The sequence below is a fragment of the Pyxicephalus adspersus genome, chromosome 11 (genome assembly GCF_032062135.1).
Source record: "Pyxicephalus adspersus chromosome 11, UCB_Pads_2.0, whole genome shotgun sequence".
In the NCBI taxonomy this organism is placed as follows: domain Eukaryota; kingdom Metazoa; phylum Chordata; class Amphibia; order Anura; family Pyxicephalidae; genus Pyxicephalus; species Pyxicephalus adspersus.
In genome coordinates, this window is record NC_092868.1 from 58,165,534 (window position 1) to 58,179,063 (window position 13,530).

A 13,530-nucleotide genomic window follows, 5' to 3' on the forward strand; every position below is an offset into this window, starting at 1 on the left:
CAGGATAGTCTGTCCTACCTATTCCTGAAGAGCTTTAATAAACCGGAGCCACTGATTGCATTTAACGAGTTGTGTGATAATCAGATGTCATCGGGAATACAGAGCAGCATGTCAACATTTCACAACTCTGTCCCAAAGAGCTGACACTCTAAATGTTGTGTGATTACTACGCATTTCACATTGCACTATGCTGCCCCTTGTGGTGGATTACTGCATTACCACAACATTCCTATAAAATAAAACCGCACGCTCATCATATAATAAAAATTTATTTGCACATTTTAGATTTCTGACGCCATGAAAATCAGGAAGACAAATCTCTACGTGTGTCACCCTAACAATCAAACGGACTATTTACACCCAGACACATTGACATAAAGATTCACCGACACATTGACATAAAGATTCACCGACACATCGATATAATGATTTATCGATATAATGATTCACCGACACATTGTTATAAAGATTCATCAATATAATGATTCACCGACACATCGTTATAATGATTCACCGACACATCGTTATAATGATTTATAAACATAATGATTCACTGACTCATTGATAATAAGATTCACCAACACATCGATATGATGATTCATCAATATAATGATTCACCTGACACATCGATAAATGGATACATTGTTGTTAGTGTCTTTGTTATTCTTCGTTCCTATTGGTCGGTTTCTTCCTAATTCACAGCATTGGTTATTCTCTATGTACAGTGTTGGGGGGAAGCAGCGAGGTGATTGGCTGCCCTGCACAGATCTGTATCCATGTCATGCGTGTGTCTGGCGTGTTCTCTGTGATTTCTGCGTGTTGGGGGGAGGAGGAGGATTCACACAGGCGCAGACACGTACCATTGCACCTATGAGGTCAGGGTGATTGGGGGCAATAATTGGATTCCATGCAGCCCGTTCATTCTGTGTCTCTCTCAGGTGGCAGGGCTTTGCTTCCCCATGTCACAGCGCCCCCTATTGATGACCGTCGGTGGTATATTTAGAGGTGGCAGAGGCTCAGACCACACAGTGCATAGAGAAGCAGGGAGATCCGTGCAGTGCAGCTCCTCAGGTACAGCTTCCCCTCCAGCATGGAGAACATTGAGCAGCACAGCAATGACATCATCGCAGGATTATAACCCATCGGTCAGATATAAACGTGAAATGATAAATAAATATCGGTAATCTGATCTCAATCTATGCAGCTGGTTAATTATTCTCATTTCTTATCTTTATCTTCTATAAAATTCTTTCTACATTTTTATGGATCTTTGTTAGGAAAAAAAAACTAAAATATCTAAAAAAAAGGTCAAATAATTCCTGATGTCACACAAGGCCGATAATTCAAAATAGGCAAGATGGCCGCATGACGACCGCAACAGCCGCGTGTGTAATGTGCGCTCCAGATATTGCAGCTTATCAGTCCTCAGATCTGGCGGCTGCTTTAGTTTTCTTTTTTTCCGGCCAGTTTTTTTTTTTTTTAGCATCCCATATTACCCAAATGATGTCACATGATGATGTCACATGATGATGTCACATGATGATGTCACACGATGATGTCACAGGAGGGATATAAAGCATTTTTTTTCCAATGTGATTGTCACCCACCCCCACCTAATAGGTAACATGCTGAGTCAGCTTCTGTTGGGTCTTCGGTCCAATCAGAGGGTTCCGTTGGGATGGTGAACAGCAATCTGAAATTTCAGGTTTTGCTGGCCAGCCAATCATGTCTGAGGGGGAATCCGATTATTTAAACTGTTCAATCTGAAACAATAAAAGGAGATTTATTAGGAATGTGGAAAGTTTCAATGAATTCGATTTGGCAAAAAACAAAAAGGAAAAAAAAGTTCCAAAAAATTCTACAAAAGTGACAACGTAAATAATTTGGGGAGATTCACCATGCAAGAATCATCACTGCATTCAGCAACAGATTGGAAGGTTTAGTATTTGGAGTGCTGGGTGGTGAATTGTAGATGAGGGCAGAGTGAGGGGGGTGAATGTGAACATTCATTGCAGCTCAGCCAATGTGGTGTCTGCTTTAGTTTTTTTTTTCTAGACTTTTTCTCTGACAATAACACATTTTCTGTCCTCGGGTGACAACGCCCACTCTACTATATCTAATAATGAGCAGTGTTGTCACCCTAAGACAGGAAGTGCGTTAGGACTATTGATGGGAACAGTTTTAGAGACAAAGAAGCATGGGGCAAATATAAAGTATAATCCCGAATGCATTCCAGCTCCCTGCACCCCCCGACAGAGTTCGCTTTCTGCTGGCTGGGTGTGCTGGGACTTGTAGTTCAGCTGTCAGAGGACCAGAATTGCATTATAGACCAAGCGTGCTGCGAGTGCCCCCAGAAGACCCTCGGAGTGCTGCCTATTGATTTCACCTTATTAGAGGAGGTGACAAGTGATGCAATGTGATTGGACGAGATCCCCCACAGGTGTGACATGATGAGCAGACAGCAAATCACTAAACAGCAGCAGCGGTGCATCCAGCAGGGCAGAATGATGGGAATGCGATTTGGCAGCGAAAACAAAAACTTTTATGAATTGCGATGTGAAGCAGAAAAAAAAACCTTTTAGAGGCAACAAACTCCCACTGCATATTAAAGAAGAACTCCAATGAAACTGGAAAATGGGTGAATACCAGTGGATGTGAATGCTGTATCAGACTCACATTGGCATCATCCTCTTAGGTGGCAAGGATTGGCCAATGAGAATGATTTACCCCTTGTAGGACCCAAATCTATAATATAAACACCCCCCACCCACAACAACCTCAACCTGATCACTGTGAATCGAGGATTCTGATTGGCCGGTTCTCCAGATGTATTTATGCCAACGCTATTCACATGTCGTGTTATCATTGGCACAACCCTGAGAGTGTGAAAAGCGATGACCCCACCCTGACCCGGGTACATGGAGGAAGTCTCACCTTCTTATTGACCTGGTGCTGCGCCCCCCTCGTCTGACTCCTCTGCTTGTATTTGGCCTCCATTTCATCCATCCAATCAATGTTCCAATCCAGGACCGGCAGAGGGTTCGCTTTACCCTTCCTATTCTGATTGCTGCCATCACCCTGGTTCTGCAGAGCTAACGCTCCATCCAACGGGGACGCAGAGGGCGAGAAATCTGTGCAAAAATAAAGATAAGTACGTTTTTTTATAAAACTCTGACATATACCATAGTGCTGTACAGAGAACACTGAGCCAGTCCCATCAGTCTCTGTACAGATGAGCTGACATTCTAATGTCCCCCCACAGTCACACACTATTATTATTATACATTTATATAGCTCTGACATATACCACAGTGCTGTACAGAGAACACTGAGCCAGTCCTATCAGTCTCTGTACAGAAGAGCTGACACTCTAATGTCTCCCACAGTCACACACTATTATTATACATTTATATAGCTCTGACATATACCATAGTGCTGTACAGAGAACACTCAGCCAGTCCCATCAGTCTTCGTACAGAGGAGCTGACACTCTAATGTCACACTATAGTAATAAATTACATTTCCCTCTTTCTCTCACATTCAATAATCTTTGAAATAACAATAAAATCATTTTGTTAATATGAAATGCCTGAAGCAAACCTGGGACCCGTTGGACACATTGGATACTTCATAAGCCTGCGTCCTCATTGTGCAGCAACAAGAGGGGAGCTGGCACTGGGCATTGTATTGGATACCATATCTGCCCGGCATACAGCAACAATAAGGTGGCAGTGCCCTTTAAGACCCAAGGTGCCCTTAACATGTTCAGCATGCTGCATGGCTCGTCGCAGGAACATCCGCAATGGGGAGCGAGCCAAGCACTTAATGCACTGGCTGCTTTTAAAGTATTAAACTTGTTTTCCTGCCAGCAGAGAGATTATCAGGATGAGAGTTGGATGGGGAGACGCTGCGAGTCGGAAGACTTCATCAGGCTGACAACGTTTAGCAGAAATCTGGACCTTTGGCCCGGCGCCTCTCCGCAGCTCCGGATAATCAGGTGCTAAATATGCAAGAAATGATTTGATTGGTTCTGATAAAGTTCCTGCAGCATGCAGTTACTGCGTTATGGATTCACGTTCATGAATAAAAGTATAATTAGACTTCACTTTACAATCCTCCGCCTCCCCACTCAGCTCGTTAGCCGCTAATGAATTTCCTGGAGAGATTTCTGATATTTAACAAAAACTGGCCCATTGTTAAACAAATTCCAGCTCTCTGGGGGGCCATCCGGATGTCAATGGTAGAACTCGGAACCAGCAGCAGCGTTAAACCCAGAAATGTTTCTAAGCTGGTTGGGAAGAAGCTGTAAGCGGGCGGCACCCCCTTTATTGTGATCCAACTTATCCGTAATAACCAAAAACAGCCGGGTGGTTGCTGAAAAGTTCCGGGTGGTGCGCCCAGCTAAGAGGTGCCGGGGAGAACACTGAAATGTTTAATATTTGTGACGTACAGGAAACACATTGGGGTGCTGCGGTTGTGTACAGTGCTCCCATGCACTCTGCGGAGTATCACACGGTGCAATACGGTGCAGAGAGATACACCAAATCACCACCATGCACAACTGCGGCTATGCCATGTGAAATGGGGATAAAACAACACCAATTGCATCAAAGGGACTTATAAGGTGCAAACAAGAAATGTATTGCATTTTTTCCCTGATGCAGCAGTTATGCGAAACGCGTTGAAGAACATGCATTAAATCTATATAACAAATATACAATCACGGCCACTTATGTTTTTATGTGTTATATTCAATATGTTGCAATGGAGTGAGATTGTTATGTACCTTATACGTCTCTTTGATGCAATTGATGAAGCTTTAACAAGGATTTGGGATGTGGTACAGATAGGACCCCCGTCATAGAGAGAAATGGGGATAAAGTTTATATATGAACCTAAAAACTTAAATCTCATACAAGTATTCATTAGTACAAATCCTGAAAGCTGGCATCTTATAACTTCCGTTATCTATTCTGCATTAATCAGGGAATAATATTGCACAGCGCTCCTCCTGTGTTTGCATGGATTTCCCCTGAGCACTGCAAAAACATGCAGTTAGGTTATTGACTTCTTGTGACATATGACTATAGTGGGGGGATTAGATTGCAAGCTCTAGGGACAGTTATAGACATGGCTATGTGTAATATATAAATAGGAGATAATATTACAATTTCATATCAGAAGCAATATATGATATATCTACAATTTCCTTTATATAATCTCTGTTGTTCCTGTTTTGGGGCTCCTGGATTTGGACCTCTGAAAACACGGGCCGTCATCTCCCTGAGCCCCCCAGTTCTGCTGCATGCAGTGTGCGATGGAGGGAGGTTGCACAATGCAAAATAGGGAAGATTACATTTTAACAATGCTGGATATACAGCGCTGAGTTTGGGGGTTCAATACCCACCAGGGACAATTGTTTGCATGCAGTCGCTATGCTGGATGCTCCAAATACTGTCCAAGGTCCGTGATCCAGCAAACCTGGAATGGATTTCTTCAAAGTCATTTGCTAGCAAATGTTTTGAATCCTGGTCCAGATCAATTTCAGGTTTGCTGGATCACCCAGCTTCACTATGAAAGTATATTCCCTCCAGCATTGGAGAGCTTTAATAAATCAGGCCCATTGTCCTAAAAGTCTGCCCTGGTGCATGGCACTAATAGGGAGTCTGATACCCCCCAGGGCTGCTTTGGAAGACACTGCACCCTTCTCTATGGCTCAATATAACAGGACTGTTATCAGGGGGTACCATGACCAGATCAAATAAGCCTGGCTTACGGGGGGGGTCTAATATCTAATACGGGACCAACAAATTTCCTATAGCGGTCCTGCTGCATCCAATCAGGTTGCTTACACTCGGGGGTCCTGTTCACACAGACGGATATTGAAGCAGTGAAGTTGGGCTACCCACACACATCAGATGATTCTCACCCGATACGAACAGTTGGGCTCATCTCAGGTGAGTATCTGACCTGTACAGTGGTCATCTGATGTCATCAGGACGGAACCATGATTAACCGATGGTGAATGACAATATAAGTCAATGGAGAACAGCACAGCGGGGTGCCACTTGCTTGTCTCCCCTTCCCTCTCCATAGAATATGTACGGCGCTCATTCATTCATCTTTCACTCTGTTGTTGCTGGAAAGAATCTTTCCTGATCGTTTCCAGCAGCAGATGAATGAATTAAATATTGAACGTATTGAACGCGGTGGAGGAACCAACCGATTTTCCTTCATTGCTCATTTGTTTTGTACAAAGAAAACAAAACACAGCCAGTGGTGCAAGTAAGATCGGAGAATGCAGATTCAGCATGTTAATAAATGTTCATCATCACAATTGCCTTATTTCAATGATGGAGAAAAGGAAAGTGGTCGCTCGCTGTAACCTCCTGCAAACCGTCCGTGTGAACAAACCCCATGCAACCAAATCCACTTCTTCCTCGTGCACTGCCGCCGCCTCGCTAATCCCCGCTGTCCTTGTCCGACATTGAATTATACAGCGTGTGCTTTTGTGTGACAGACAGATGTTGCAGTAAAGCCGCTTAAAATAATCAGATTTTGCCCGATAACTCCGGATTCGGCTCGGAAACAAGTTATCTGCAACAAAAAGCTGTTAACTCTTCGCTCACCAAGGACCTCAGCGGATCCGAATGACGCACGGCCGCAAGAAGACAAAACGCCGCCGACTTAAATAAACAGAAAGCGAGAATTTGCCGGCTGTTGTTTTATAACCGCCATCAATAGCTGTACACAGTTTGTCAGCTCTGCCCCATTAAGCGAGCTCGGGAAGACGGACAAAAGCGATTGATCGGAGCGCACCATTAAAGAACCCGCTGTTAAACTTAATTTCCTCATAAAGCAGGTCTCGTTTCAGCGCCTTTTACAATCTATGTTATTTGCACCTTTTAATAAAACAAAACTCCCAATTAACAGCCGGTAATGAATTAGTGGTGAGGAAAAATAATTCATTACAACATCAGTGGGCTAATTAATGGGATTCTGAACGCTATTATCCCGTTATTACATGAATACGCGCCTCTCACAGATGTAGGGCCGAAATATCACCGCCATCATTTCTGAAGGCACCTAACCTTTGCTGAGTGTCTCTTCTGTAGGATAATGATGGTGGAGACCTGCGCTACCTCTACATATCATATTAATCGCTGCCACAATTTCAGTATCTGATGAGTCCGATATGTTCACGCAAAGAGCTGAAATCAAAGAAATATCTCTCCTTCCCCTTTGTGGTGGTACAGGCTACGGGGCTATGGACACCTGACCATCACACCTGGATGAACTTGTTGGGCATCCAATACCAAAACCTTGGCCAGCAATATGGAGTTGTAATGGCTTTGTTACCCCCATTTGGGGTCGTAATGGCCTCTTCTGGGATTTTAGAGAGTGACTATGGGAATTGTGTCCATACGTGAGGTCAGGAATGGTTGATGAGAAGACCTGGTTCACAACTGATATACGTGTTACAGAATACAAAGACAATTGTGCTCATCCAGCCTTGTGGTCACAGTTTGGTGAAAACCCCTTTCTGTTCCCATGTGACTGTGCCCCGGGGTACAAAGCCAGCTCTATAAAGACATGGGGTCACCAGTTTGATTTGAGGGAATTGAGTGTTCGGCTCAGAGCCCTGACCTCAACCCTACTGAGCACTTTGGGGTTGAATTGAAACGATGAACCGGGTCTCCTCACATGCTCATATGATCAGATGTATGGAGGACCCCAACCCATATGATGGAGACCAGTTGTCACCAGTGAAGGGTTCTGGTAATCTTCCATCATACAAAGACATTGTAGACAATTGTGTTCTTCTAGCCTTGTGGTCAGTTTGGTGAAGACCCTTTTCTGTTCCCCCATGACTGTACCCCGGGGTATAAAGCCAGCTTCATAAAGACAGCAGTTTGGTGAGAAGGAACTTGAGTGCCCTGCTCAGAGCCCTGACCTCAACCCTACTGAACAGCTTTGGGATGAATTGGAATTCTAATGGAGAACCAGATCATCTCATCCAACATCACCTCCTCACCTCAACCCTACCGAACATCCTTGGCTTGAGTCAGGACACCAGATGTGAGCAGGTCTTCTCACCCAACATCTGGCCTCTAAAACTCCCACAATCACCATGTGAAATCTTGTAGAAAGCCATCTGGAAGGATGTCATAGCCAGAAAAGAGGCCAACTCCATATTAATGGCCATGGTTTTAGAAAGGGATTTCCAACAAGGTCATATAGGTGTCATGGTGGTGTCCACAAACAAGAGCTGTTCCTATAAACATCCTTAAAATATTGTGGAAAGAGAAGGGTGGAAGATTTTATAGCCACCAGAGAAAGAAGGGAAGAATTGTGACATCTCCATTTTGATGGCCTTGGTTTTGGAATATGATGTCCAATAAGCTTTTAGAAATAGAATGTTCCCACAAACCCTGGGTCATATACAGTGTATCAGCTATTAGTGCATGTTGGGAGGTATTTCCTTGGACGTTATATTAATGGCCGTATTCGCCCCATTATTTTTTTAAGCTGGGTGGAGGAGTCTGTAGGTGGGTGGTGGCCCCTGTATTGTGACCAAAGTATTCGGCTGTTTTTGGGTGGTTCCTGAGAAGTGCTGGGTGGTGCGCCCAACAAAGAGGTGCTGGAAAGAACACTGAATGGGCACAGTTATGGAATGGGTTTTCCAATATGGTATAATGGTCATCTACTGGTCCATGGATGTTTGGTCATAAAGTAATTATAGAATTACTAACTATAAATAGACAATGTTAATATTTATATAAAGATCTTTTCTATTTATAAAACTACTTCTCGCATGTGCTCACCCCTCACCCCCTGATGGGCCACAAGTTCTGCTCCTCCAATATACCAACGTCCACCAGTAAGCCATGCCAAGGTGCCGAAGCAACATTTTCCAGGATATGGTACCCTGGGTGGCCCATTTACTGATCTTCCACCACAAGGAAAGACGTAGATTTGTGTTTTAGTTAATATTGAAAGCCTTTTGTTTCCAACCAACATGCAGCATGATGGGAATTGAATAAAAGACTTTGTATCCGATCATTACTCGTATATTCTAACAATTGCCTGGCCACCCGTCCTTCCCCTAAGGGAGAATTCATGGATTTAGGGATCGTTAATGGTGAGTAATGAGTCCTTGGGGTCTTTGAGGACCAATTGTCCAGCTCACCTCTTCCTAGTCACATAGTTAAAATCTCTGAGATGTCAATTACGAGCTGATAAACTCCGCATTAAAGAGTTGCTATAGAAACAAGGAAAAAAAGGGCAGTTTGTCAGGGGCGCGTGCGGCGGAATTGTGTAGGGCTACAACGTTTTGTAGGCTTCATTGTTTATAGAGGAGTCACAATATAACATGGACATACATATACGAAAATGCTTTTTTTTTTGCTTTATAGACAATTTTTTTATTTTTTGATTTTTAATGGGCCGAGGCGGGTTTGGGTCCATCACCAGGTCACTGCTATGAAGTTCTTCTCCACCCCAACCTTGCTGTGAGCCCCATGGACCATCAATGAGCTACACTGCTTCCTCTGCCTGATGAACATTCCCCAAACTCTAATGAAGAATCCCATTGCGTGATTCCCTTCTTTTTACAAATATTTAAGTGTAATATTTTGTGAAAAATTTACCCAAATTGTAGAGCTTGAACACTTAAACTGGGGAATCTCCCAAAAGCCCGGGCGCCCCTAACTGGAAGACTTAAAATCAAAAAAGATTTATTAAAAGAAACAACCCAACGATCAGAGATGGTATGTTAAACATCTAACGCGTTTCGGGGGTTATACCTCTCTTTATCAGGGCTTGGAAAATGACTGAAGGGCCCAGTGGATCCGATGAGAGGACCCTCACCAGGAGAAAAGTATTTCTAGGTAATTTAAACCACACAGAGCCCACACTTTCCTAATTTTCATTATCTGAGCCCTGATGAAGGGAGGGAGGGCTGATATAATTCATGAAGCATGTCAGGCTTACAATGTATCCTAAAAATAACTAAAGTCATAAAAAACAGACAACAGTTCCAAACTTAAGGAAAGGGGGTCACATGATCTATTATATCTGCAAGTATGAGGGCAAGCAGATAATTGGGGCAGCAAATGTATGTATATGCAGAAAGGGGGTGGAAGTTAAATCTTGTATCACATATTTTTGTGAACCAATTCCTCTTTTGAATTCATTCCTCGGGAGACGAGTACCAGTGGTTTTATTCTGGCCAATCCAGGGACAATATGCCATCCATGGGGAATAATGTTTCCAAATTTAGCCCTGCCCTATATCTCTCTACACATGCATGAGATTGCAATGAATGGGAGCACCAAAAATGTGAAGACTGTGCAGACTCAATGTATTACCACCAATTGTATTAAAGTTGCTGGGAAGGGCCACTGGCAGTTACTAAAATCGGAGAGCCAACATAAACTATAATGTAACCATTGGAAGACTTCTGGGAAAAGTAAGAAACTAATTAGGAAAACTAATATGGGAATCAATGGAAATCCCTAACTAGAGAGTACAGTTGCCATGGTTGCAAGAAAAAGAGAATTACATCTTTTGGGTATAAACACATAACAGGCCTCATTTATTAAAGTTCTCCAAGAATGGAGACGATAGACTGTCATGGGTGAACCTGGAATGGCTTTCTTAAATCACTTGCTATTAGTTGCCAAATGTTTTGAGTCCCTGATGAAATCTATTCCAGGTTTGCTGGATCACTCAGGTTCTCTCATGATAAGTCTATCTTCTTCAGTCTTGGAGAGCGTAATAATCACTCATTGCTGGTTAGCATACAATCACGTACCACAATGGAGTCTGTCTGTGACCTCCGACTGCGTCATTCCCAAGCAAAAACTGTCCACGGCCACAGCCAGAGCCTTGGCAAAGCTGGCGTCCATCAGAAAGGAGCCGTCGGAGGAGCTGACCATGCTGCAGCGGGCGCTGGTGTAGTTATCCTCGGACACTGACCCCCAGCCATTGACCAGAGAGCCGGCCATGGAGCCCTCGTATTCGCTGATGCTGGACGTTGGAGTCTCACAATACTTGCGATACGATTTTAACGAGCTGAGCTCTCCCAGCTCCAGATCATCATCTTCATCCCCCGGATCCTCTTCAGCCAACTCGGATGGCAACGGGCTGCAGATATAGCCGAAGGTGTTGGAGGTGGAGTAGGGTCTCGGTAGGGTCGAGTCGCTTTCGGAGGGATGCCTTGAAAACAAAAATATTTCCTGTTTACACCAAAAATACACAAAAATAATTTATAATGGAAATAATTTAACCACCTGAGAATTTGTGAAACAATTCAGACATCAATGTGATCCAAAGATTCCTACCAGACAGCACAGCCTGGTCATGAACACGCCCACTACAGCAACCTCTGCCCCACCTACTGCTCCTTCCAATTGGCCATTCATTATGACCTCCTAGCCAATGGGAGGGAGCAGCCCTGGCACATTGTAGGAATATCTGAGCGGTATATGTTGTAACATCCTAGGAATCGGGGCCCCTGGAGGGCTCCATAGAGCAATGATGTGCTGTAGCCATGTAGTGAAGTTACACATGTAATATAATTATTTATTATATATATAATGGCTTTCTCTTGCATGATGACTTCCTGATCACTCAGCCTACGCATTTCATCACTTCTGACGATGTGCAAGAGCGGGAAACCCAGGAGTGCATGGGAAAACATCGGCCATGCAAGGGAGTTATGGCGCCCTTCGGGAGTTGCGAATGGCGTATTGCACCTGGTTGGGATATCAGATATGAGATTCACACAGAGCCGAGATTTATTATTGTACGTTTATGAAGATGGATTGCAAAACTGATAACAGATTGGACATCCGAGGAGATGTGGAAATGGGATTAGAGCTTCCGTTACGGGGTCTCATGTTCTGGTTACATTCCAGTTGGTGGTCTTCCCGTATTCCCCAGGATCAGTTCAAACTTTGAGGATCAATTTACATTTTATAGTGCTGGTGGCCTGCTGAGGGTTAGTGGCTGTTATTTAAGATTCATGAGTTATGAATGTGAATAAGAACTGATTCATGCGTTGTGAATGTGAATGGGATATTCAGAGCATCAATGCCCACCTTCCCTTCACATGGCACTGGGAACTTTTACACCACCACTTGGCACCAATGTTCCCTCCTCTCATCTCGCTGTGCACCAATGATTCCCTTCCTCCAAATTGGGGCATTTTTACTCAAATTGGCCACCAAGCCTGGGCATTTTTTTGCTCCAGCTGACCACGGATGCTGGCTTTTTTTTCTTCCCATTGACCACCAGTACCAAGTAACTTTTCACCCCCTTAGCCATGGGTGACAGATATTCTCCTTCCCCTGACCCCTAACAATGGGTATTTTTTTAATCTACTAACCAACAAATCCAACCATTTTGGGTTCTCGTACTGACCCCCCAACACCAGCCAGTTCACCTCTCATTGGACACCAATGCCAACCATCCTGCAATATAAGTGGCACCACTGACCACCGCACCCTATACATTCCACCATTGTACTGTGGTTGGATGCATGGGCAGCACAGTGGCTCTACATTTAGCACTCTGGTCTTTGAAGCGCTGGGTCCCAGGTTGGAATCTCGGCCAGGACTTTATCTGCATGGAGTTTGCAGGTTCTCCCTGAGTTTGTGTGGGTTTCCTCCGGGTACTCCGGTTTTCTCCCACATTCCAAAAACATGCAGTTAGGTTATTTGGTTTCCCCCAAAATTGACCTTAGACTGTATTAATGACATATGACTATGGTAGGGACATTACATTGTGAGCTCCTTTAAGGGACAGCTAGTGATATGACTATGGGCTTTGTACAGCACTGGGTAATATGTTGGTGCTACATAAATACTGTATAATAATAATATTTTTAAGTACTTGTTGATGCACGGGGTTATTTTGGCACACCTCCCGGTACGCACGGAACTCTGCAACCTGACCCTCCTTGACAACTCACCATTCCTCCTCTCTGATCACAACCTTATCACCTCCAACCTATCAAACCCTTGCCTTCCCTTGCCACATCCCAGACTTGGTCAATGGCAGAGAGATATCCGTAACCTTAACCACAACCTTTTCTCAAATTGCCTTGCATCCCTAACCCCCGCTCTCTCCAAAATCACATCCCCAGACGAAGCTGCCACCATCTCTTTCCCTGGCTTTGGATAATGTTGCTCCTGCCACCTTCTGCTACCCCCGCCCTGCCAACCCCCGACCCTGGCACAACAATCACACCAAACAGCTACAAAAGTCTGTTCGTGCAGCTGAGCGCAAGTGGAGGAAATCTGGCCTCAGCGCTGACCTCATGGACTACAAAGCCCAGCTACAAAGCTTTAACACAGAGCTCACTGTCACCAAGCAAAATTATTTCTCCACAGTCATTTCCTCTCAAGCCTCCAACCCACGCAACCTCTTCTCTACAATTACCTCCTAAACCCCACACCTGCCCCCCACATCATCCTTCTCTGCCCAAGACATTGCCACCTACTATCAGACATGATGTCTCTGCCC

The 13,530-nt window shown here is 44.2% G+C and overlaps 1 protein-coding gene across 3 annotated transcripts in view; it reads right to left on the minus strand.

The window, feature by feature from the left end:
• Window positions 1-253: 253 nt before the first annotated feature.
• The window catches only part of ROBO4 (roundabout guidance receptor 4), a 50,304-nt gene continuing 37,027 nt past the window's right edge, over window positions 254-13,530 (minus strand). For all 3 annotated transcript variants that reach the window (XM_072425667.1, XM_072425668.1, XM_072425666.1), the window contains 3 exons: window positions 10,817-11,220; window positions 2,935-3,131; window positions 254-1,763 (listed from right to left, as the gene is read on the minus strand). In XM_072425667.1, coding sequence (XP_072281768.1) covers window positions 1,746-1,763; window positions 2,935-3,131; window positions 10,817-11,220 — 619 coding nt within the window. In that variant the 3' untranslated portion in view covers window positions 254-1,745. The remainder of the gene's footprint in view (window positions 1,764-2,934; window positions 3,132-10,816; window positions 11,221-13,530) is intronic.